Source organism: Paramormyrops kingsleyae, chromosome 11 (assembly GCF_048594095.1).
Source record: "Paramormyrops kingsleyae isolate MSU_618 chromosome 11, PKINGS_0.4, whole genome shotgun sequence".
Lineage (NCBI taxonomy): Eukaryota > Metazoa > Chordata > Actinopteri > Osteoglossiformes > Mormyridae > Paramormyrops > Paramormyrops kingsleyae.
Genome location: NC_132807.1, coordinates 15,602,218 through 15,628,342, shown reverse-complemented (window position 1 = coordinate 15,628,342; position 26,125 = coordinate 15,602,218). Strand labels below are relative to the sequence as shown.

At 45.0% G+C, this 26,125-nt stretch overlaps 1 protein-coding gene across 8 annotated transcripts in view; it reads left to right on the top strand.

The window, feature by feature from the left end:
* The window catches only part of nav2a (neuron navigator 2a), a 169,140-nt gene that overhangs the window by 103,494 nt on the left and 39,521 nt on the right, over positions 1-26,125 (top strand). For 6 of the 8 annotated variants that reach the window (XM_072718114.1, XM_023817415.2, XM_072718113.1 and 3 more), the window contains 8 exons: positions 539-776; positions 1,196-1,264; positions 2,500-2,648; positions 8,489-9,590; positions 10,882-10,994; positions 13,693-13,801; positions 15,241-15,627; positions 23,082-23,204. In XM_072718114.1, coding sequence (XP_072574215.1) covers positions 539-776; positions 1,196-1,264; positions 2,500-2,648; positions 8,489-9,590; positions 10,882-10,994; positions 13,693-13,801; positions 15,241-15,627; positions 23,082-23,204 — 2,290 coding nt within the window. Of the gene's footprint in view, positions 1-538; positions 777-1,195; positions 1,265-2,499; positions 2,649-8,488; positions 9,591-10,881; positions 10,995-13,692; positions 13,802-15,240; positions 15,628-18,978; positions 21,012-23,081; positions 23,205-26,125 lie in introns of those variants that run through there. The other 2 variants (XM_023817430.2, XM_072718118.1) reach the window with 2 other exon arrangements.

Genomic DNA, 26,125 nt, shown 5'->3' with positions numbered 1-26,125 from the left:
TTATCTGGAAAAGACCACTGACACTGTGTGCGTCATGTGACTCCTCAAGAATTCAGATCTCAAATTCCTTCAGTCAGTGAATGCATTTAACAGCAGTTGTTTATTTTAATATTTGTGTTTTTAAGACAGAGTCCCCCAACCTCTCTGCAGACAGTTCTGCTTCTTATGAGTTTGTCATTCAGGTGCTAGAAAACAAAATATGTTAGGATTACTGTAATTGATTTTCCTTATTTACAGTTATGAAAACAAAGATTTTGATGTAGTTGTCTGTCACAATAACAAGAGTTACGTGGAGTTCCCAGTGTTCTCATTCTCAGTGGGATTCCCCTTTAAAGGTGCCAAACCCTGTACTTTGAGACGTTACATGTAAAGTATATTTATACATAGAATATAATAATTCAGTTTCAGCAGTTTCTGCTGTCACAGCTTCCATCTCATTAGATACTTGTAGCTGTGTGTCTGTTGTGTGTACAGACCTGGTCGACATCGTGACCGCAGTCTTCCTGCAGCATTCCTGACCACCCTTCTTCCCCAACAGAGATCCGGAATGGGAATCTGAAGGCTATCCTGGGCCTCTTCTTCAGCCTATCCCGGTACAAACAGCAGCAGGCACAGAAGCAGGCCACCCTACACCCCCAGCACCGACCCCTTGTCCAGCAAACTAGTGCCCCTACCCAGACTGGACCGAACACCCATGGGACCCCCACCCCTGTGCAGGCCCAGTCACTCCCCCCCTCAGCACACATGTTGAAAGCACAAGCGGAGATGCAGTCCAGGTAAACTCCCCTGCGGTTCCCAATTTATGTGAGGTGCACGTTAGGTAATCCTGTGGTTGGAATTTAGTTATCAGTGTGTTTTATTTGGCTGGGTTAGGGTAGTGCAATTTCAAGCTATTCTTGTGGAGAGCATCTTAAATGTTTTATGTGCCTTTAAACATTTAGTGAATTATTCTCCCTTAGTACCAGTACCTGAATAATGTATCTCAGAATAATCAGTCAATATGTTTTCATAATGAAACTGTCTATGCTATAAGTACCGTGAATTCACTGGTGTGTCATTCGGTTCCCAGGTGCTTTCAAGGGCCAGGAAGCTTGGCTTTGATAGTTCATGTTTGTCAGTCTGCTCTGTGATCTTAGCTCCCATCTCCTGTGATGTGCTCATTTCCATCTCTCCACTCCTCTCTCGCACTGTACAGTCTCCCATCCAAAGAGGCTTCTCAGAGCAAACTGCTCAGATTGACTCTTGGTCAGAGAAAGTCTTCTAGGTCAGCTTCGCTTATGCCCCTGCATTCCCCCTGCCCCACACCCCCTGCCCCACACTGCTAACAGCCCCAAAGCATGCTTTTCCTGAGTTCTTTGTAGACTGGACAAGTGTTTTCCACTAACCTTTAGATGAGCCTGCTCCTGAATGATGTGCTTGGCAGAGCATATGAGTGAGTAGTCAGTTATTAGCTGTGAGCGTATAGCAGCCATAAGCTACATCTAGGCACGAGGGATCTTGCTTTGTGCATTAAAATGAACTCATATAAATATCTCATATAAATACAGTATGGTCATAGTGTCATTAAGATTGACAATATAATGCATGAATGCATGATATATAAAATTATTACATCATTTAGTACAGCAGTAAAAAAGTTGACAAAAAATTCATAAAATGGAAAATCATTACTTCCCAATTACCATTTTACAGTGCAAAACTTAAGTTTCATCTAAGCCATTTATAGATCAGAATTACAATGTAAATCATCAATGCATCATCTCCACCTACTGGTGAAATGGCCATAACTGCACAGGAATTCCTGGTCTGTCCCAGGAGTAAAGCTTTTAAATGGTTTTTCATTTGGGGTTGACAGTTTTTGCTTGCTGTGGTCGATCTTCTTTCATGTGTGTATACACCCCCGTAACTACCATACGAAGAACCTTTTTTTTTCTGATATCCTAGATGCGTGTGTTCCTCTTGCATGAACATGTGTGTGACTGAAAACTTGTATGTGCATGGAATTGGAAAAAAACAAGCCTTTAATAATGTTTGTCTATATGGGATACACATTGGACAGGGGCCTGAATTTTTCTTTCTCACTGTTTTTGAGGAAGTACTTCTTTTTTAATTTTATTATGTTTGACAGCTTTGATTTCTTTAAAAATGCTTCTAAAGACCAGTTTTTTGGACATAGTGCTATGCTAATCAATGCCTTTTCCTGCAGTAAGTGGCTTTGGCTGCTGCTTATTGGAAGGAAAACGTGTTACTCTGATTGATAGATAAGTTCCAGGGATGCATGTGAATTGACTAGAGTAGCTCACGAGATGACAGTTTACATGTTTACCAGCTATGTGAGGATGCTGTAACTGGCTCATTGAGCCTTTCTGGCTCTGATCCCATTCGGTTTGGCTGGCTGTCCATCTCCAACCCCTTCCGAATGGTGTCCACTGTGACACTGGAATATATCAATTCTTTTTTCTCTCACTCTCGCTCTCTCTTCTTTTATTTCCCCCACAGGCTACCGGGTCCCACCTCCAGGCTTTCCACTGCAGGCAGTGAGAGCAAGGCCCGGCCCGGGGCCAGCACCAGCAGTCGGCGCAGCCAGAGCTTCAACAACTTTGACAAGTCCAAACCTGGCACTGTGGCCCCTGGGGGCCACGACAGAGGTGAGTCCCTCCCTGCATATATACTACATGGTCTGAAATGTAGCAGAACTCAATGCACCGTGTGTCATGACACATTACTTCCATGACTGTCATCAGAATGATCCGTCATTTATGCTGCAGTAGCCCTTCTGTTGGTTTGCACCAGATGGGATAGCTTTCATTCACATTTCTCACCGACAAGTCTTAGCTGCCCAGTACCCTGTTGGTGGTTCCTGGTTTTCCCTTTTGGGTCCTCTCTCAGTAGATACTCACCATGGCTAACCGTGAGCTCCCCACAAGCCTTGCCGTTTCAGAGACGCTTTGACCGAGTCGTCTGATCATAATGATTTGGCCATCGATCAGATCATCATCCCTGTCCTTTTTTTTCTGCATTCAACATGTCAACTGTGAATGCCATAAGTTAGCATACTGTCTGATACACCCCAGACCTTGATATGAACCGTTTTTATGAGTCAGTATTACTTGCTTCCCGTTAGGGTGGTCATGTTTTGGTTCATCACTGCATGCATCTACGCAAGAGTATTTCTGCTCTGGGTTGGTGACTGTGAGGTGGGCATTTAGCACTGCTCCTTATGCTGCTGGAAATGCAGCTGAAGTATAGCAGCTTATAATAAATTGGACTGATGGTAGAAGTTTTGCAGTGGTGTTTTTTTTTTTTTTACTCGGATGTTCCAGTCTTTTTTTGTTGTATAATTTAACAGGATTCCTTTCCCCCTGAATTGCTGTTGGTGTGTCACTCTACTCTGCTTGTTAGATTGCTGGGCTTTAAGCTGTCAGATTCCTGGCAGTTACCTTTTCAGTTACAGACCCCGCAATCCAGAATGGACTGTAGAGGCTTCATTTTCTGCATTTCAGCTTGGCTCTGACATATACATGCTGATGAGCTCTGCTTGCATGTTCATCAGCATGAGCAGGATCAGAAAAGGTGGAGCTAGGCTATTCTAGCTCCATACTTAGTATAAACATGGGATGTGTCCAGTGCTTCGTTGTCTGACAGACCTGTGAGCCTCCTTTTATTAAACCAGCAGTTTTGGCATGTGGGATTCCTCGTCTCCTGGGGTTGTAGAGGTTTTAGGCCAACAGCGCATGTGACAGAAAGAGGCCCACAGGCCTGAAAGGAGTCAAAGCATCATGGGAAATATGGGGTGAAAACAAGCTGAGACAGAGAGAGACAGCAGGGGTGTGACACACACCAGGCTCACGACACACTGTGCCTCTGGGAGTGCTCGCGCCGATGCGCATTTCAGCATCCGTTTCCACACCGTGGAACTCCTGCATTGGCTGCATGTGGGAAGCTGCTACATTTTGCGGCACATTGCTCTGCAGGGAGGAGTCAGCAGTTTAGTCTTTGGAATAATAATGAATATATGAGACAAATCGTTGTACTCAATCATCAGATGGTGCAGTTGTAACAGTCATTGCTCCAGGGAGGTGCACTCATGTGTGATATGTTCTGGGGGGGAACTTGGGCATGCTTTTTTCTGTGAATAATGAATGCTTTCTTTCCCCAGCGTCTTTTGATAAGTGCAGTAATTAGATTTGAGGTGAAGACAAGTCGGGAAAGGGTTAACCCTCTCTAGATGCTAGGCAACGCTGCTGTGGGCATGTGGAACGCCTCTGCTCAGTGAGGGTGATTTATCTCTAAGAAGCATGCTGTTAACAGCACCACTACAGGCGCAGTGATGGGGCTTACCACAGTGAGGGCTGTGTGGCAGAAGTTCTCTGGGAATCCAACCAGACAGCCACCCAGTGGTCCTGGGCTCATGAAGCAACTGCAGGGAGAAGAACATTAGTGTCCTCCAGTATCAGGACAAAAATTGGTATGAATGATTTATATGGAAACCACAGGAAAGAGCATGTGGAGCATGTATGGACTTCATCTACTGAGAAAATGCATGGATAATCTGTAAAGTGGGACCATGTGATTGGCAGAGAGGTTCTCAGTAGCTTGGATAAAAAATGTAAATAAATATTCCGTGTGTTTGTGTTGAAGTGTTAAATTATGCATGTGAACAAGGGCAAATTATTTCAGTCTGATCTTATTAAGATGAGCCTGGAACTGGAGCACCCCCTAAAGGCAGTCTGAGGTCCGTGATCTGCCCATGTGCTGGACCCTCGGACTGCCCGTACTGGTGGTTATGTCTCTGGCTTTCTTGTCAGTCAAGCTGAACAGCCCATGTGACGACAGTATTGTTGTAAATGTCTTTATGCATTGAATGCTGTGAGGACCAAAACAAGACTGGTTCATGTGGCTCATACTGTTGGAGATGCCTTGTATTTATACTTGTGTATGGGGGATGTTAGGTTCCACTTAAGTCATTCGTTTTTGTGCTGTAGCTTAGCTGAGGTTTTTATCCGAAGCAGGCTGTGTATTTGCGACTCTGCCTTCTTGTTTCAATGCCCAGTAAGCACCTTGGGTCTCTGGCAACTTCTCTCTCTTCTGGTGCAGGCAGAGCTGTACAGGTATGGAGTGCATGCTTTATTTAGCCTTAATTGGTTCTCATGTGCCATATTAGCCCTCACAGTTACCTGAGGATCCATCTGCCTGGCACTTAGATGCTGAAAACAGATTCACGTCACTGCTTGTGGCTCTGACAAGGCTCTAATTAGTGTATTTGTGCCTGGCAGACAGTGAGAGAGGGTAACACAGCGTGGTAGGTGGGGGGGGGGGGTAAGGAAAATTAACGGGGTTAAAGTGGGACTGATGAGGAGGGGGTCAAGTTGAGTGTGGCTGAGAAGGTGGTGGGGGAGGGACTGACAGCGTGCACAGTGTGCAGACCCTGGACTGTTGGCCCTCTCTCAGCACCAGTGGGCACTGTCAGTGGGCTCTTCATCAGTATCAGTGGACTCTTCATCAGTGTCAGTGGGCTCTTCATCAGTATCAGTGGACTCTTCATCAGTGTCAGTGGGCTCTTCATCAGTATCAGTGGACTCTTCATCAGTGTCAGTGGGCTCTTCGTCACCGCATCACTGCCAGCTGGTGTCTTGGGGGCACATTGGTTTTTGTTTTTGCCATCTGGGGGGGACATTGAACCGTACAGAACCATACTTGATAATAAATGCACTTTGTATATTATTATTCAGGCAAGCAGGGCTTACTGTATCAAGTCATGAGTCACTGTCAATCTTTCATCAATATAAATCGAAAATTAGGACAACTTTTCATCAGCATGCACCAAAAAAGGGTCAAATCATGTGCTGCTGCGACCAACAGAATGTTCATTGCACCAGTTCTACCACTAGAAAAGTTAGTCTGGAGCCCTGATGTCGGGGAAGGCAAGTGGCTGATCTTCACACTGGATGTACCAGATGGGTGACATGGACGAGTTTCAGAACGATGTAAAACAAGCCCATTTAAGCGGAGCACAATGTCGGGGACTGAAAGAAGTTCTGTCATTAATTGCTGGCTTGTAATTGAGGCCTCCCTGTTTGGGGCTTTGCTGGAGGGGAGCCAGGCTGTGTCCCCGAGGCCCCGCTGGCTTCTGCTCTGTGCTGGTCCATGTATTTAAATGCTCCAGGTACATTTAGATGGTCGTATTTTTATTTGCATAGTTTTTTACATTCTGAAATGTCATGGAACATTTCCTGGAGTTGCTTCAGGCTTAATATAATATATTCAGTAAATAAATCAGTTATAGGAAAAATTGAAATCTGCTAAGTATTGTCAGTGTCAGCTGACAGATCCCTCTGGAACATTATTGGAGCAACTATGTTTGCACAGCTATTCATCTGGGGAAGTTCTGGGCTGTTTAGTATAACAAGCATCCCACTAAACACTTTTAGCAAACTTAATAGCTCGTGAATAGGGTTCCTGTCCTGATAGTATCTGGTGTTCAGGAGCATATCTCTGAGACCTGTTCCCTGGAAAACGTTAGTCACTCATGTGAAGCCTTTCTGTTGTAATTTCTTGAGTTTAAATTAAGTCATTATCTTAACTGGGCAATTAAGAGTTAAAGGGTAAAACAGCAATTATGAACCAGACAGATATGATGTGGGCTGTAATTTTATTGTGTACTATGATAAGGGGGTAGGGGATTGTCTCCCTTCCTGCTTCCATACATTATATTTTATTTGGAAACTTAAGTAAATTATATGTGAAAAGACGCTTTATTTCAGTTACAGGTAGCGAATTACAAAATGTAAGTGTTTATTTTTTCATGGACAATGCCAAAGTCAGGATTCATTTGATAATGGTATTGTCTGCTCCCGGGTTCACTCCCAAGTAGGCAGATTACCGTGTGACAGGATATGAGCTGACAGGAGGCCTCTCCCCGAGCCCCCGGGTGCACACTGACCACAGGGTGGAGTCCCGCCCTTTGCAGGCCACGACTTACAACGGCCTTCTTAGTAAGTCGCTTCATTCATTCGAGTAGGAAACTGTTACCCACACGACCTACTTTCTGCCCAGCGGCATCAATAATTATTCAAAATCTTTTGCTAATGGGAGAAAACAAGCTTGGTTTTCTCAAATTGGGGCATGTTAATTATTTAAATATGTTGTAAAAGAACAGAAACAATTAAGAACTAAGAATTAACCCAGACCGGGTGAATGACAGGGTGCAATTTCCAGGGCCAAATTAAATAACATAGGTATAACCTAATATTGTGGTCTTTATAATATTATAACAAAGTAGACAACATATAAAGTTGTAGACAACATGTAAAGTTGCATTAATGCCTCACAGCGTTTCATTAGGAAAAAAGAACTACTGGTTTTAAGGTTTGGAAATTTGAAACGGTTTGATGTGAAAGGTGCATCATTTTGATGCGAATCCTAACATGTTTCTGCTTAAGGTGGCTACAGTAGAAGGGGCACTGTCTCAGGTAGCAGAAATATGTATTTGGCATGTGTGTGACTATAATCTTTAACTATCAAAGGTCAGGATCATGAAATATTGTTTATGAAGCTCTCCATTGAGTGACCATAAACCTCACAAAAGCACAACAGCACTTGTAATGTTTTAATTATGATTCCAACACTATGGGAACTTCATGGGCTAGACAAGGTGCAGAGGTGCCCAGGGGGGTGTGAATCTGTAAGGCACTGAGAGCTGGAAGGCAGGCTGGCTCCAAATAGACAGCCTCTGTTCTGGCCAGACACACCATATGGGGCACTTGCAAAGCAGACTCACACCTGGCTCACGCCTGTTTGTTTTTGAATTTCAAACCGGCCATGGTCATTGGACGCTTCCTCTTATGTTTTTTGTACTGTATCCCTGGCTTAAGTTGGGCTCTCGCATAATTACAGGAGAACTCAGTGGCTCTCAGTCGCAGTTTGCTCTACAGAAACTGATACTGCTTGAAGGGTTATGACTTATCTTTGGGATTAGAGGTGAGTCATCTATAATTCTCAGTGTTCCCTATTCGGATTTGACCAGGAGATGGTGTGTTCTTCTGGGTCGAATGCTTGGCATGTAGAGAAAGTGAAGGTAGACAATCAAGACTATATGGTGGATGTGTGCTATTATGACACAGCCCTGCCACAGCGTTAAACACCCATGCGTGGTTGCTGTTTTCTGCAGCCTAGAGACAGGATGAAGAACGTAGAAGAAAAATCCTTTCTAGAAAATATGTTTCTGCACAATTACAGCTGATGCTACGACTGGTTGACATTATGGCAACGGTTGCAGCTGGTTTTACAGCTGATGATAGGGAGGACATTACAGCTGATGTGGTTGACGTTACAGTTAACATTATGGCTGAATTTATGGCTGATGTTAGAGGTAACATTATTGTTGACATTCATGACATTGTGGATGATGTTGCGGTTGATGTCGTAGATGATGTTATGGCTGATATTGCTTTCTCAAGCTTTCATCTGTTGTTTCTCCTGCCTGCAGATCTGTTGGAGGGCAGCAGCATGCAGCCTCTTGGAATGACTGACTGTGACTCCTGTCCAGCACCTATAAGTACCTCCACCAACACTTCTACCATCAGCAGCTCCACCACTACCTCCTCCTCATCTGTCATCCCCCAGGCTAACTCGGTCAGCAAGCCCTGGAGGAGCAAATCCCTCAATGCCAAGCACAGTGCCACGTCTTCCATATTGTCTGTGAAGCAGGACACCCCTAAGCAGCAGCAGCCTCCCACGCCAGCCATTGAGACCCCACCCAAGGCTGCCCCCATCGTACAGAAATCCATGCTTGAGAAGCTCAAACTGTTCAACAGCAAAGGGGCATCTAAGTCTTCAACTGGGAGCTCAGCAGACAGCTTGGCTACCCGGGAGACAGCAGTGGAGAAAGTGGAGGTTGGTTTCAACACTGACACTCTAGAGGAGGTTGATGGCCACGTCAGGCCTGTTAACGGTACGGCTGCTCTCTCTAGCAGTCCCAAGATCGCCCTCAAAGGTATTGCGCAGCGTACCTTCAGCAGAGCCCTCACCACTAGGAAGAGCTCTCCGAAGTCTGCTGACAAGGTCAAGCCCAAGGAAAAGGACAAAGCTAAGCGCTTGTCTGTCACAGAGAAGGTGGAGCTGAGGGAGGAGCCAAAAGAGGAAGTGACGGTCGCCCCTGAGGCAGAACCTAAAAAATACTCTAAGATCGGCAGCTTTATTCCCAAAGGGGGCAAGGCCAGCAGTGCCAAAAAGGAGAGCTCAGCCCCAGCACACAGCGGCATACCAAAGCCAGGGGCCAAGGCCTCCGGGACAGCAAAGGCATCTGGGGCAGCCAGCTCTGGGAAAGACGGGGAGAGGCCACGCAGCATGAGGCTGGCAGGGGGGCTCTCACTGCACAAGGGCCAGCTGGATAGCAGGAACTCCAGTTCCTCCTCCAGCTTGGCCTCCTCAGAGGGCAAGGCCCATGCCATCAATGGCACCTACCCAGTGGCCAGCAGCACCAGTGCTACACAGTCCACAGCCAGCAACACTGTCAGCGTTCAGCTACCACATCCTCAGCAGCAATACAGCCACCCCAACACTGCTACAGTCGCCCCCTTCATGTACAGGTCGGTAGAAACTGATAAGTAACTCTTATCCACCGCATCAGGTACCATACTTTTGGTACTTCGAGAGAGTACTGTACTTCTGGCGTAAAAACTGGTACCGGAGCTGAATGACATCACAATGCAAAGTGTGGTATTTTATACTGAATTTGAAAAATGGCTGTAGTATATTATACGGCTTGGCAATGTGCTGTATTAATATATTCAACAAAATACCTTTTAATTTCTTGTCATGCCATCTGGATCTTTTTGTTGTATATGTTCTTACATAAGTTCTTACATTTGATCTTAGTTAAGTTCACAACCGTTTTCAAGGCGGCGTTTGTATTGTGTTTGACAGGCAGGCTATTAGCATAACTAATCAACAAAGAAAGCGTTTCAAGTACCCCAAAGTACCAAAGAAGTACACCAGCTGGAACTGGAACTTTTGGTACTGGTACTCGACCGGAAGTCAGTGGAAAAGTACCGAAAGTACCGTACCGAATGTACGGTACTTGGTGCAGTGGTAATGCACCCTTAGAGTGAATGTGAGAACTGAATCCTGCTTTTCATTTCTCCTGGAGATCACATATTTATGGATATGAAAAGATTTGTAAGGCTTAAATCCCTAAGCACTTAATATAAATAAAATCCACAAATGAGCCTTTCCTCTCAAGCTTCAGTATAAATTTTAGGTATTATTTTGGACATTTGGGCATTTTTTTAAATTAATGTCAGTGTTTCATTGATCCAGAGTAAATCTAGCTGCACTGCCTGATATATCCGTGTTGGTGTCTGCAGCCTGAAACTCCCCCAGCTGGTCTGGTGTTCTTAGCGTGTGCTGCTCTGTGTGTGGTCTGTACATTTTCAGTGTTCCTCTGTATCTAAAATCTGACCTTTCAACAGGAAAGTATATTTAAGTGTTATCATCCTGATAAACCCTGAATGGGTTTGTGGCTTTCTGTGTTTCCTTTTCAGTAAGCCATCCAGGGTCTGATCATTGTTTTGCCTTTTTGTTCCAGGGCACTTTTTAATTTAGACACAAGTCCCCCAGGTTGCTGATGTGATGTAATGTGGTGTGATGTGACTTGATTAATTGTCAACTTTCATCAGCCAGTTCTCCACAACTCCACTGTACCCATCACCTAAAATGCTCATTTAGGAGTGATCCTGTCACTGATGTCCTGAGTGCAGGATTTCAGGACCTAACTTTGTACTGTGTGATAACACAACTGAATTTGATGATGAGCATTGCAGACTGGGTCTCTAAATGTATGGAGAAAGCCTACACTGGCCATGCTCTCTCCGTTTGTAGGTCACAGACGGATGTCGACGGGTCTGCAATTACAGAATCTGGCTCAGGAGGAGGAAATGGGGACCCTGCTCTCTTCAGTAAACCCACACAACCGTCAGTGGATGATCTCACAGGTAGACCAATCTTTGCCCGAAGACCTCTTGAATCGCCCACCACCATTCAGCATATATCTGTAGACTTTTCATGTAATTAAAATATTTTTGTGATGGGTTTTATGATACTGAGATTTAGTTAGATTTCTAATTTAGATTTGATTTTTAATGCCAGATATGTGATGAAGGTAACGATGAAATACAGTGGCTTCCAAAGGTACTGAACCCCCCCCCCCCCTTAAAATGATCAGATTTGCCTGAATTACAAGTGTCACATACACATATTCTTTCTCTCAGTATTTTTATTGCAAATCCATAGTCTCTCACAGTAAAATTTCAAAAAGTCAAAATAAATTACTTGTCAGCAAATTGTTTAAAGAGATTCAAAAACTGAAATATGCATATTTAACCACTAAACAGTAGTATTTACACTGTGCAGGAGTGATTCTTCATGGCTCCAGGTCACTTGTTTTCAAAGAAAGCCACAAGTACTCAATGGGATTTACACCTGGACTTTGACTTCAGAGCATTCGCCTTTTTGTTTATAACGTTTTAGGCATTTCCTGCAACTTCCTTAGTTGTCAGGCTCCTATAGTCCTCTATGTTCCACCTGACATACATTAACCTAAACTCACCACAAAATTTTCTCCATGTCTGTCTTTTTATCTATCCATCACCTCATGGAGCAATATCGAACTATTGACCCATCTGCTGAACCAACATTATTTGTTCTCGAATGCCCATGAAGTTAATAAAACACCAGCATTTGAATACCTTTAAAATGAACATTAAAGTGTTTTCTCCATGGCGTCTTGGCATGTCCACTGAGACACTGTATCAGTACTCACGGCCCAGTACTCCCCAGATGCGTCTGCTCCTGTGGGGTATTGCTGTTTCTGACCTTCAGCTGCACTTGTAGCTCCATGAAGTTCAATGCCATGGCAGCCCAGGAAAGGAATGGGCTGGGTGAGGGCTAAATGGGGGCAGAAAGGGGGCAGCCTGCATACTAAAGACCCCTGACGTCAGACAGTTTCCAAGGCTACTCTTACAATTGGGGGTTTCTGTGTGCCTGTGTGTGTGTGTGTGTGTGTGTGTGTGGATTATGTTTAATGTCCCCACAATGTGATAAAAACCTGTTATTTTGACGTTGTGGGGGCCATTTTTCAGGTCCATAGAAAGATCAGTGACTGCAATCAGAAAACTAATAATACCAAAAGTTACGTATTTTGTTTGGTTACTTATGATTAAGGTTAGGGCTGGGTAGGGGTTAAGGTTGTCATGTTGTCATTAGAGTTTTTCTTATAGAAATGAATGGAGAGTCCCCAAAAACATATAATTACAAAACTGTGTGCGTGTGTGTGTGTGTGTTTGTATGCGTGCGGCCTCATTTTTCTGTCTATCACTCTACTTGGTGTTGTGACTTGCAGTTGCAAACGTGACACTATTCTTTGTCTTGTTCTTACTGCTTGAAGCTTGAGACTCTCAAAAACAGAATGAAAATCACGCTTCGTCTTTCCATCCTAAGACTTGCTAGAAGCTGAGAGAATAAACAGGGTGTGAGGTTGGTGCAGCTGCACAGTACAGAGCAAGGCTTCAGGGTAATGCCAAGCAGAGACAGTGGGGGCTCAGCCGCGGCCAGGTGAGCTCGCTCCACTTAGAACACCTAGTACCTACAAGGGGTTCAGGACCAATGGAAGAGCTGCATCCTGGCCCAGAGTTGGCCCTGAGGAAGGAGCTAGTTGTGGCTGGTGCGACCAAGTAGTGTATGACTCAGTCAGAGCAGACCTGCATGTCTGACAGCATCATCCAGCTAAATGAGAAGGTCCTACTGAGCTTAACATGTGTGAGAAGCGGCAAAGCAAGCCGGGGCTGGGCCCCACTGTCTGTTGGGGTAGCTGGTTCCACAATTAAGACAGCAGAACCCAAAGAATGACTTGTTGGGTGCTGGGAAGTTGTTGAGCAACTCATTGTGCTAAGCATTTACCAGAGATATGGGGGAGGTGGACTTGTGCAAATGCTCACAGCCGTGCTGGATGTGCTAGTCCATGAACTATGGCCGTTATTAGTAAGGTTTTTATTACAGGCAAAGATTATTTCATGTGTGGAATAACTGTGCTCTCAAACATTTAGGATATGTTGATATTGATTAAACAATCTGTCAGCTTGTTTTACAGCAGTGAGGATGGGTCAGATTATAGCAGATGAAAGCTCTCATAATGGGTGTAGGCTTTGGAACAGTCCTGCAGATCTGCTTCTCAGAATTGACGACTCTGGCCAGTTTAATGTTCTGAATGGGCTGTTTGTGCCTCTCCAACTAACTGGAATTCCTGCTCACAGAGATCTGCTCACCAGCACGTATCCCTGCCAGCATAGGGAGCTGTCCGTACCATTCTCCCCCCATCTCAACAACAGACCCTCCAACCTTTAATCTTCCACAGAGAGCTGCACATTCTCAAGCGTGTTCTGGGAAAATGCGTGAATCATAGTTAAGATGGCTGGGTTTTTTGGTGTGTGCTCCTTAATTTGGCAGCTTTGGCTCTGCCTTCTCACCAGGTGTACTGTACCGTGCACCAAGGCTGTCTACTGCTCCTGGTGGCCTGGTGAAAGACAGCAGAGGGCTGCATGTTTGTGGTGTGAACTTGTTCAGTTCAGATGCCAGGTCTGCTGGTGGTACTGCAATAAATGTTGGGTGGTTCCACTGAAAAACCTCTTCAATTAGGGGAGGACCCCGAGACCAGACGGCTACGAACTGTTAAGAACATTGCAGACCTCCGACAGAACCTGGAGGAGACCATGTCCAGCCTGCGGGGGACCCAGATCACACACAGGTATGTTTCAGTGCCTCCTGCAGTCAGAGGCTCAGTGCCCCTACCGCTTCTAGTTGTTTTACTGTGTAGGTAAATAAATGACCCAGGTCAAAACACATGCTGCCGTTTTTAAGGAATTCAGCTGTTTGTACAAGCAACTGTATGTACTGCTCCTGTGACTAATTTGTAGGAGGAACCCACATTTTTTCCATGAGCCCAATAATATGTGTAACCAACTAATAGTGGGGACAGTGCCCTCTGCTGGAAGTTTGTTAAGATGTGATGCTTTTCCGTTACAGCAGGGGTAGGCAATCTTATCCTCAAAGGTCTAGTGTGTTTGCGAGATTTTGGGATGAACTTTAGGTCGGCTGTTCAAACCCAGGTCTGAGAACTCTTCAGCCAATCAGTCCTCTAATTAGTAATCTAATCAGGGAGTTGCAGCAAAAACCTGTATACACAATAGCCCTTTCTGGACAAGATTGTATACCTCTGCATTGCAGTTTAATAAGATCAAGGGGTGAATGTAAAGCAATTTGTGAGGGACTATGGGGGACTGGGGTGTAGGAGAGTAGAGGGGAGTTCACACTGCTACAGATGAACGATCAAAGGGCAGTGAAATATATGAAAGTGACAGTTCTATATGAACAGTACTGTCATCACTGGAAAATGGGACACTGGGTCAGTCTCATCAGTCTGTTGCATTTGGATTGAGAACTGACTGACACTGCATTTTCCTTTGACCTTTAGACTGTCTTTGCCTCAGAGATAAAGGAACAGCACATTGCTTGGTGGCTTAGGGCCAAACCTAGCCGTGAAATTGCTCAGGAATGGCCCGGGTGGAATGCCTTCAACCGTCTCCTGAGAGGAGTCTTGTTTGGTTCCTCAAGTTAATTGAAAATAAACCGAAGCAAGGTACACTGAAATCTTCACGGGAGCTTCTTCAGAGCCAGTTCTTATTTTCCACTTGACCTTGAAGCCAGAGGCAACGTTCTGGCTTAGCCTGCACTGGCCTGAGAAAGGTTCAGCCCTAGCACTGCTGCTGCAGTGACAGAGCCGGCTTAGGCAGGGAATGGGCCTGTTTATGTTCCACACTATCGTGAAGATTTGAAAGCAGGCATTTTGCTGGGCACTCCTATGTTGCCTGGAGAAAAAAAAAACGTGCAACTAAAACTCCCTGGAGTCTGGCTGTGTCCAGATGTTCCCTGGCCATATGTTTCAGACACCTGTATCTATTTTAAGCTTCCTGGGAGCTGGGTGGCTGGTGGCCCAGATAAAATACAGTAGGACCTCCCTGTCTGTTTTGCTAGCAGAGAGACTTTCTGCGGACCTCTCTGGTGGCAACTCAAGGAGCCGCTAAGGCCCAGTGCTGCTTGGGGAGCTTGTGTGAAAGACGGCAGGGGTCTGTCTGTGCCACACCCCTGTTAATCTCCACTCCGCCACGCCTCTCGTCTTCTCCCCAGCACCCTGGAGACGACCTTTGACAGCAGTGTCACCACGGAGATGAGTGGGCGGAGCATCCTCAGTCTGACAGCCCGCTCCACACCGCTGTCGTGGCGACTGGGCCAGTCCAGCCCGCGGCTGCAGGCAGGTGACGCACCTTCCATAGCCAACGGCTACCCAGCGCGGGCCGCCGCTAGCCGCCTGGTCAGTGCCGATGGCAGCCGCTACCTGTACTCAGGCCCCCTCCGCAGGCAGCTGGCTTCACGGAGCAGCGCCATCTGCAGTATGGACCTAGCCAACAAGGTGGAGGACCTGGACCTGGAGGGCATGAACATGGATGCTACAGGCTACATGAGCGACGGAGATGTCCTGAACAAGAACGTGAGGGCGGATGATGTCATCAGCGGGTGAGTGTGCAGTTGTGCACCAGCCTGTGGAGCTGGTCACCAGGGCAGGGCCAGGAGATCTGGAGCTTTCTGCTGCTGTCTGGTGTTTCTGCCCACCCAATTTTGTTAGGTTTAATGCGTTATGATTCTTATGAAGCATTTACATATTTCCATCTAATAATAGCTAATATACAGTATGCATCCTACAGAAAAAATATTACAAGTTCATTTGTGTGAATAAAAATGGCATTATTTTTGTTGCTGCTCTGTCATATAGGGATATATTACTCATATTGGCATTCAGATTGCATTAAATTATTCATTAACGTCAATGAAAACCTATTTGGTTAGGAAGGTCAAATTTTTTATGGTTTGAAAAGGAACCAAAGCCAGTATCTAAACCAGGGGTCTCCAACTCCGGTCCTGGGGAGCTACTGTCCAGCAGGGTTTTCTATCCTACCTGGCTTCTGATGAGCCACACCTGCTCCTGGTATTTACCTGAGAACAGGTGTGGCTCATCAGAAACCGGGTAGGATAGAAAACCTACTGGACGTTACCTCTCCAGGACTGGAGTTGGAGACCCCTGATCTAAACCCAGGCCGGCAATTTCTTTATATTCAGAATTTGATATCCCACCACTAGGTGGCAGTACTGTGTAATTTCCCACCCTGATGCTCATCTGAAGAACCAAGACATTGAGTATTTTGTTTATGCAGATTGTTTACTGTTGTTTATCAAGACTACAGTAAACATTTAGTCTGATTTGTTTTAGAATTGAAATTTTTGATTTACTGGAACCAAGTTCTGCTTGAAGAATATACACCACTTGTATACCAGTATCCATATCAGTCTTGACCTCACTCTACTTGTTTATTCTGTGTCCCTTGTCTTTTCAATATCACTCCATAGTGACATACACCCCAGTCACAAATATATATTAATAATCTTGATAGCAAGATTTTGCTGTAAGCAGCATGGCTGACTGAAGGGGTCCCTGTTGTGACTCAACAGTTACTGTCAACACATCCATGTACATGTACACAGTGAACTAAAATACCGTTTCCCTTGGGCCCCTTGTGCTGCTTCACAGAAATACAAATCCAACAAATACATGTCTGACATCTACCAAACAATACAATATAAAGTGTACAAAACTATGTTTAATTGTGTTTGTGTGCATGGTAGTGCATGCACACACACACAAGAGCAAAGCGAATAAAAAATGTGCAAATGTAATTAAAAAAAAGACAAACAGACAACAAAAGGCAGTATCATTGTAGGGTGATTGGGGGGGGACTGATGGGGGGGTTGACTAGTGGGGGCAGTGTTGGTCCTTGGGGGGCAGCAGGGTATTCAGGACTCTGACTGCCTGGAGGAAGAATCTGTTGCAGTGTCTGGCAGTGATGATTCGGATGCTCCGGAACCTTCTGCCAGATGACAGGGGTGAACAGTCTGAGGGATGGGTGGGAGGGGTCTGCCATCATACTGCATGCATGGGGGACGACATGTTTCCTGTACAGTTCAGTGGTGGGTAGGACAGGAGGCCTGATGATCCTCTCTGCTGTCCTCACTGTCCGGTGCAGAGACTTGCAGTCAGCGCCACTACAGGTACAGCTCCCGAACCAGACGGTGATGCAGCAGCAGAGGATGCTGTCAATGGTCCCTCAGTAGAACATTCTGAGGATGGCAGGGGGGAGGCTGGGTCATTTTAATAAAGCAGATGACAGCTCTTTTAAGATGGAAGTTGCTCTCCTTATTAACAGTCACTGTTTGTTTAATATTAGCAGCAGCACAGACAGGGAAGCCATCAGTTTGCATGATATTTAGTTACACACTAATGAAACACATGCATTCCATGGCAAATATTATGCAGTTATGACATTTACCATTAACATAAATACACAAATACACATGTTAATTTACAGAATTTAAACGTACATGCAGTGCGGTGCAAAGCATGCCGGCAACTACATAACTCACAGGTGTCAGACTCCAGTCCTGGGGGGCCGGAGCCCTGCACATTTTTGGGTTTCCCCTCGTTTAACACACCTAATTACCACATAGCTGTTGAGCTGAATCATTTGTGGTGGAACAGGGAAAGAACTAAGCTACACAGGGCTGCGGCCCCCCAGGACTGCAGTTTGACACCCCTGACATAACTAGTCCTGCTGACCGACCCCATGGTGTCACATTATATCAGCCAATCATGGACAATGGGCGGGATCATAAAAAAAAACAGTTTGCCTCAGGGACTGTAGTCAGGTTGTGCGTCGGAATGGCATCATATTGCTAAAGCGACCTTGATTCCACCGGTTTTGTCTGAAGGATACATACACCTTTACCAGGAGGCGTATAATTCATGCCATCTACTGTTGTACATGTATAATGACATTTAAAATCTAGTCCTTGGATGTAAGATGACCCCAGTTTCTTATATGTCATTTTTGGGAAAAAAAGAAAGAAAAACAGCATCTTATAGTTGGGCCAAAATGGTAATATGCACAGGGAACGTGCCAATTACAGATTTCCATTTCTGAGTTTGGTTTTCCAAGCAAGCATCCTAGCACGGAGCTTTCCAGTGATGCAGAAAATGTAGTTGCTCTCAGCTACTGACAGTAACTTTTCCAAAAAAAAAACAAAGACTGTAGCCCTCTATACTGTTATGGGCTCTTTTTCCCATTTATGTAGCCCTTTTATGTGCATTCCTGTTTTATTAGAAACCATGGTGTCTGGAAAATAAATGTTGATATGATATTTATAATCTGGCTGAAACATTTCAAAAGCAGGCTGACGGAGGCGGGGAGCTGTCTTTGTATGTTCCCTGCTTTATTACTGAGGGCTGGATCATTTGGCATTCTCCCAGCTTTGCATGAAAAAGATCGTAACTCTGTCTGCGATGCTACTTCGTGATGGTTGGAGCTTTGTGCTGTTTTACTGCCATATCTGGCCGTGTTGAAACAGGCACCTGCATGCTTCCCCTCTTCATTTGTCGCTTATACCTCCCTTTTTATTGTTCTGCACTAGCTTGAGGGTCCAGTACCGGTGTAGAGGAAATGCGATATCCCTTCTCTTCAAGACAAACATATAAAGGTGGCTGCGATATGGCAAGCTGACCCTGCTGGTGTTACAGTGTTGAACCAGCTGAGACACTGTACTGGGGGCCCACGCTCACAGGGACGGAATCCCTTAGGTCACACATGTTGTGATATACGCTTGGAATTTGCCACGTTGGTGTTTTGTAGCCGCATGTGTACAAAATATGTTGTAACTGTTTCGCATTTGAGAGAAACACCATGTTAAACAAGTACTGTTAACGGAACTCAATAGAAGGTCATTGTATTTTGTTTGTGTCGGCTTGTGTACAGTAGGTCAGTGATAATGGAGCCTATAGGCATTCCAGTCAAACAGATAAACACATAGTATCCTCCAGATAGAGGAGCTTATTCCTCCCGCTGTGCATCAGGCTGGCGGTGAGTAGGCAGTTCCGCTCCGTGGTAACCATGCCTACAGTGCCAGGCTGAGCTTCCTGCTAAGTGGTGACCTCCCTAACATTCAGCTTCCCAGATGTCATATACCTCCCTACCGCTGTGTCCCTCATGGCGATTTTGCACTGGGTAGCAAGGACTGGTCAACACAGAATGAAGCTGGTGTATATTTGAACAGCTTTTGATGGACAGTTTAATCTTATGCACCATTTATATGAGATTTTCCCTAATAATCATCAGTAAATATTTTGAAACACTGCCATCATCTAGATTGATTATTATGTCATAGAGGATTTGTGGGACAATGCAACTTAAACCCTATAGTATTCCAGGTGTTTATAATCCTGAATATTTTGATTGGCATATGGAAAAATCAGATGATTTTCTGTGTGTTTAACTTTTGCTCTCTGCAGACTTGGGATGAAGATACCCTTTAACTTGATAGAGGACCCTTTTGGCTCTGCCTACAGACATCAAAGGGTTAAGGTGGAAATGACAGGCTGTTATTGTTTCTTGCTGGTGTGGCAGTTTATTCACAGGAGCCCTCAGCCCCATACTACCCACCTAGCTGGTTTTTCTGCCTTTAGCTTGTTTGCATGATGCATCTCGTCACAGGAATATATTCCCACTAATCATGGGGGGAGGGTGGATTATCGTAATTCTTAGAAAAATTATTATCTGCTGTCAGTGTTAAATCACATTTTCTATGTCAGAAGGTGTGTGCGTTGCTGCCTCACTCTTCTGCGTTGCTTCGGCTTTATTCATTATTACCGTGCGGCTCCTTCACCTTGTGTCACGCCTCCCCTGTCGCGATTCCTCATTTGAATGCTTCAGCAGAGGAACTGAGACAGTTTCATTCACTTGACTGTACCGGAATGAGCTCAGCTTAAATCCTTAAACCCAGATTACTATCAGTGGTCAAGAATGATTCTTGTTTCTTAATAACACAGGCCTACAGACTCATATATATAACTGAAATGTTCATTATTATTATGATGTGTTACTTGCTATTGTTGGTAGTATAACAAATAGTTTTATCACTTTGTCAGCTGACACTTGACCCATAAGGACTCCCTTGCTGGTGCTTCTGCTTGTGGAAGTGGGGCTCTGTAGTGCTACCCTGAGTCCTAGTACCTGAACTGTCCTTGCGTCATGTCCAAAGTCTCACTGCATTCGCTATAATAAGCCACTTTTCTCAAAATTTCTTTGTTTAATAAATTGACATTTCAGTTCACATTTAGTTTCCCGGGCAGTTTACTAAATGGAAAGAGCAAAACGGAGCTGCTCTTCGTTTGAGCTGCTGCAGAGCAGCGCGACTCCTGCCTGCTCTGTGTCATCCCCGTCTGAACAAAGCTCTGTCAGCGCGTCTTCGTCAGCTTTTGTCTGCACTTAACTACTTGCAGGAAGGACACATAGTCAGGCGCTCACCGTTCGTAATAATCAGGACCCCAGGCAATAGAGCTGCCCACCTCCCCCATCAGCCCCCACGTGTCCTGGCCCCCTCCCTCTTCCCACCTCCCTCCCTCCCCCGCTCCAAAGGCCCCGCAGTTCTCCTGCCCCAGCCTGCCTCCGTCTCGCACTGCTTCGACATGCCGTGGTGATTCAATGCTCCAGACTAGACCCAGGGCTCTTCCTCCTCCTCCTCCTCCTCCTCCCAGCCTGATGGAGGGGCAGCCCTTCCAGTGATACCAGGAGCGAAGAGAGGACGGATTCCAATACACACACACACGCACACACAGGCGCGCACACACACGCGCATGTGGTCTCCCGATCACATGCCTGCCTGTCTGGGACGCCCACACTCAGCCTGTACACAGCAGCACTCAACCTTCAGCTGGATATTTCACTCTTTTACCTGCCCAGCCTGGATTTCTCTGATTGGAGGTGGATTTACGTTGTTTAAATGTTCAATGCAGAAAGGTATGTCACCTCATTTCATAGTACTTTTGCCTTCCTGCTGAAATACTCTTTGTTGATGTTTTCTTTTTTTAAAAAAAATTATTTTATATACATGGTTTATTTTGATGGTTGCAGGTCACAGTCGTGATATATATTTCTGATATTATTATTTTTTTTATGTATTAAGTGCTGTAAATCATTTTCCTTTGATTGGACTTCTGTGTATCTTCTATTAAAGCTGGGATCTCGGTGCCTCTGAGCTGCCAGAGCTCAGGTGACCTGGGTTTCCTTCCCACCCCTTTGTTTTCACAAGTCACTCAGTTCACGTCTTTGTGACACAGTATCTGTTGTCCTTGGGTGGTTCCCTTATTTACATTCCCTACCTGGAGTGGGGAAAACGAGTGCAGTGTCACATTTTTAGCCTGGTTAGGGTGATTCAGCGGTTCTGAACGGTGTTCTTCCAGGTCCTGGGAGCATTCCAGGACCTCAGCTTCAGAGAGGAGTTCACACAAAGCCGCCACCTGACAGCTACATGCAGAGGATACCACAGCCCTCTGCTGGGTTTAAACTGGTTTCTATCAGTCCTAGATAAGCCCCACTTCGGCACCAAACATCCCTTTAGACACAGTGAATCTTTGTTATCTGCTAATTATTACTTAATGTGCTGAAAAGACAGTAGGGATGAGTTAAGAGGATACATATTCATGGTGAGTGTTTGTTGACTCAGGAAATTGGCAAAGCTTAATGGCTAATAGGTTTGTCCTTCTTTCACCGAGCCACAATCATTCCACATGCAACAGAGCAGAAATGACCACTTGCAGCTGTGATGTATCATTAACTTACAGCCACTTTGTCATTCGAGCGGGAGGAAAAAACTCAGATACAATTTGACTGTAAAATATATAGAATCTCATTGGTGTGTAGCTTTTAGCTGTTTTTTGAACATAAGAACTATACAAACGAGAGGAGGCCATTTAGTCCATCGAGCTCGCTTTTTATGCATGTGTGTAAGAGTTGAAATGTCTTATTGTTCCACCTTTGTTGCGGTTAATATTACTTTTGCAATACCAGTCAAAAGTCTGGACACGCCTGATTTTTATGCATTTGTCTCTATTTTACCTATGTTATTCACCTTAAAGTAAAAGGCCTCGAGGCAATGAAGAAATACATATCACATATTTCAATGACCAAGAGAAATATTCAACAATTTTCTCAAATTTTAGACTCTTCAAAATAGCCCCTTTTGGCTTCGATGACAGCATTGCAAACTACTGGAATTCTTTCAAGCAGCTTCCAGATGTAGCCACCTGGAAGGCTTCTTCAACAGTCCTGAAGGAGTTTCCACAAGTTCTGGGCACAAGTTGGTTATCTTGCTCATATTCTTTGATCCAGCTCATCCCAAACCAGCTGTATAGGGTTTTGGTCGAGGGATTGCGGGGGCCAGGTTGTCTGTCGCAGTTGTTCACAAGAAAATATTTAGTACATAACCACGAGGTGTTCTTAGGGTGATTTTCTTGTTGAAAAACAAATGATTTTCAGTAGGTGTGTCCCGACTTTTGACCAGTACTGTATAGCCACTCTTTAATATTGATTGGCTATTTAACCAAAAAAATCTATCTATTAAGAAAAGATCATCTTACATACCTTTCACAGAGCTGTAACAACAGCAGATGGTTTGCTTTGAGGTTTTTTGATGTCACTGTGTTTAACGTATTTGCTTTGGCCTTGGTTGGCAGCTTAGTATTATTAAATGGCCTTTAATGGTATTCTTTCCAGTGTGAAAAGACTACTTTCACTTCCAGTGTCAAATGCATAATTTGCAACAAATTTCTTGTTTGGGATAAAAATGAAATGAATAATGCTTCCTGCCTGTTAATGGTGCATGCAGCTCCTCCCTCTGATCTGTGTTGTAGTCACTGTGTTTCACCTGGACAGAATGGCGCATTACCAGAGCTCTGCAGCTCCATGAAGTGTTGTGCAAGCCTGTGCTTACTCAGTCTGGCAGATGGCGGCATTGGCGTCCTGAGGAGGAGGCGCTCCTGGGGTGCAGTCTGCGTCTGCTCACCCGCACCTGTCTGTCTATCCCTGCAGCTACATGACTGACGGGGGTCTGAGTCTGTACACGCGCCGCCTCAACAGGCTTCCCGACGGAATGGCCGTTGTGAGAGAGACTCTCCATCGCAACGCATCTACAGGCCAGGGGGATGCTGACAGGTAAGGCACTCACATTTGCCTGGTGGACAATGCCTGACCCCAGACCCAGACGGCCTGGGGTTGGCGGTTCAGTGTGGGGTTGGAGCAGTGCTGTGCTGCTTCAGCTTTTCCCATGATCCCCTGGCTGCGGCCGTGCTGGGGACAGACCCTCCTTTGTTCTGTCATACAGAAACTGACTGATTGTCCCACTCTGCTCCTCTGGCAGCTGGCTATGGTTACGGATGAGTTCAGGCCTGTGGTCCCCCTCCTGTTGTTTTCTTCCCTGTTTGGGGGGGGGGGGGCATTGTTCCTACCACCTCTGCCTTCTTTGTCAGGATCCAGCAGGGGGGGGGCATCTTTACTGAGCAGACAGCTCACACATTTACATTGCTGTGTATTTAGCATTCACCACTGACTGATTGGAAGACAAACAGAAATGAGGGAAGTGGACTGAGGGTTTTCTGTTCTGTTTTGACAACACTGAGCGTTAGCAAAGGCAATTTGCATTGGGGGAAGCATCAGTTATTAGAGTGACAAGATGAAAGTGAAGCTCACACAGCAGCGTAACCTCTGCAGTTAACCATGCATCACACTGCTCCAGTGCAGTACGGTATGTGAGAATGTGTTCTGAGCTATTGTCCACAGAGTGCCTTCCCCCAGCTTCGGAGATGAACACAGAAGGATGTAGTGCACGGGAAATGCCCCAGAGAAGGAATGGCATAGCTTCTGGCTTGTTCCTGCAGGGAGCCTTCATTAATCAGTGGGTTTGGAAGTAAGCTTCTATGTATTAGCCACATTAGCATAAAACACAGCCCTACGACGTGCATCCAGCCTTGGCTGCCTCCCACCCCCCAATAAGACTGATGTAGCAGACTGAGGGGGTGGGGGAACATCCTGGACTGATGAGGGGGGCCAGAGTCTTACCCGCATCTGGTTCACACTCACTATGTTTACATGCACACAAAGAAAATCGAATTATTGTGTTAGTTCGACTAAAACCTGACTTGTACACGTAAACATGTTAGTCCAACTGAAATCGTACTAAGTCAAATTTCTCTTAGTCGGACTAAGAAACCCAGATAATGCGATTTACTCCTGCATGTGTACGTTCAATCGGACAGAAACTGGCCTAGGGACTCCACAGTCAAGAAAGTACCAAAAGTATAGTACTTCAAGGTGTTGGTTTTCCACTGGCATAAAAACTGGTACCATTGCCAAATGACATTACAAAGCGAGGCGGAGTATTTTGTATTGAATTCGACAAATGACTGTAGTATATTATAGGGCTTTACAATGTGCGATATGCATACCAACATCAGCTGTTATGCACATACAATTCTTACATCGCTAGTCAGCTACAGCAGGCTTTTTCTTACCATTAGTTTGTTACGAATATTATAACACAGGTGAGTTTCGCTAAAACATTTATACTACTATCATAGGGAAAAAAATGGTTTTGCGATTTCAATGATTACTCATTTTCAAGATTATCTAATATATGTTTAAGAATCAGTTTTACATGTTTACCTCCGCTGCATTTGCATGATTGCTGCATGCATTCTCCAAGACAATCATAATAATTTCCATCCTTAATTGCTGTTTAAATCATTCCTAAACAGGTTTGTGAGAAATGGCGTTGAACCCCTTTTTTGTTTTATAAATACCTCAATATTTATTACAATAAAATCACACTGAAATTTAGAAAAATTTCCAATACCATGCTGTCATATTATATTATATAAAATACTTTATTTCTTATTATACTATCCTGATCGTGTTGTATCTGTTCTTTGTCCATGCATCCATTATTATTAATTTTATTATTTTTTTATGTCTGTGATATAGTAGGTCAACTACCTTAAGTCCTGCTTACTGAAACTGTCCACAGTTTTAGCCCGGTTAATTGTTAGCCATTATTAGCAATATCAGTGGATAACAATACATTACATGGTTTTTTATGCATGAAAAAACCGTAGCAACACGTCTACAGATAGCAGTTGAACACTACTGTGAGTACGACCGATTTAATGAGCTACAAATAAGACATAAGTTCTAATAAACAGTACAGAACTACAGCTTTAACTTCTGTTGATAAAGGGCACACCATCTTGAATTCTGAGGTCAGGGTTGATTCCTCCGAGTTCACGAGTTGGAATTCCGACGTGAGGGGGTGTTCCAGTTGAAATTTCCGACTAGGAACTTGGAATTTACGAGTCACAAGTTCAAATGGAACGCAGCATAAGTGCATGTGTTTGAGAGGGATTGGTGGGACAGACTCCCGTCTATCCTGTCATAAAGAGCCGCTTTTTAACCAGGACAGCACAGGAGCACTAGGGGCTCACTGACTTTTGTCTCCAAAATCTGCATTTTGCAGATTGCAGCTGTTTAAGCGCTGCGTTTGCGGCCTGTCACCTTCAGCAGTGTGGATGTTGCCGCACTTAAAGGCCATGATATGCCGCTCCTGGGGACATCAGGAGTGGGCATGTTTAAAAACCAGCTTCACAGATGCCCCTTACTCGCCTACCACATCGTGGTCCCTGTGCTTTTATACCATTGTGTTCTGTGAGTGATTATTATCATTATCTGTGACCCAGATCTGTAAGCGATAAATCCTTTATTACTATATCCTGAGCACCCACCTCTTCCCGTCCTCTGTGCCAAAATGCAATCCGGGATTGTTTTGACTGAAAGGACAGGTACACAGCTGAAGGGCCTTGCTTCTGGCCAATAGCTCTGGTTACTCCCGATGGTAAAAGTGAGGGCTTCATGTAGCAGGGCAAGGCTTCTGCCCACTGCGCTGTCTGGTGAATGGCGAGTCTCAGAGCCTGGTGAAGGGACAGTTCCAACAATCCCCCTGAGAGGTTCAGTTTAGCTAATGAGCTGCTCGAATGCGTACAGAATGTCCTAATGAGCCTGACTCCACCTTGGTAAAGCAACTACTG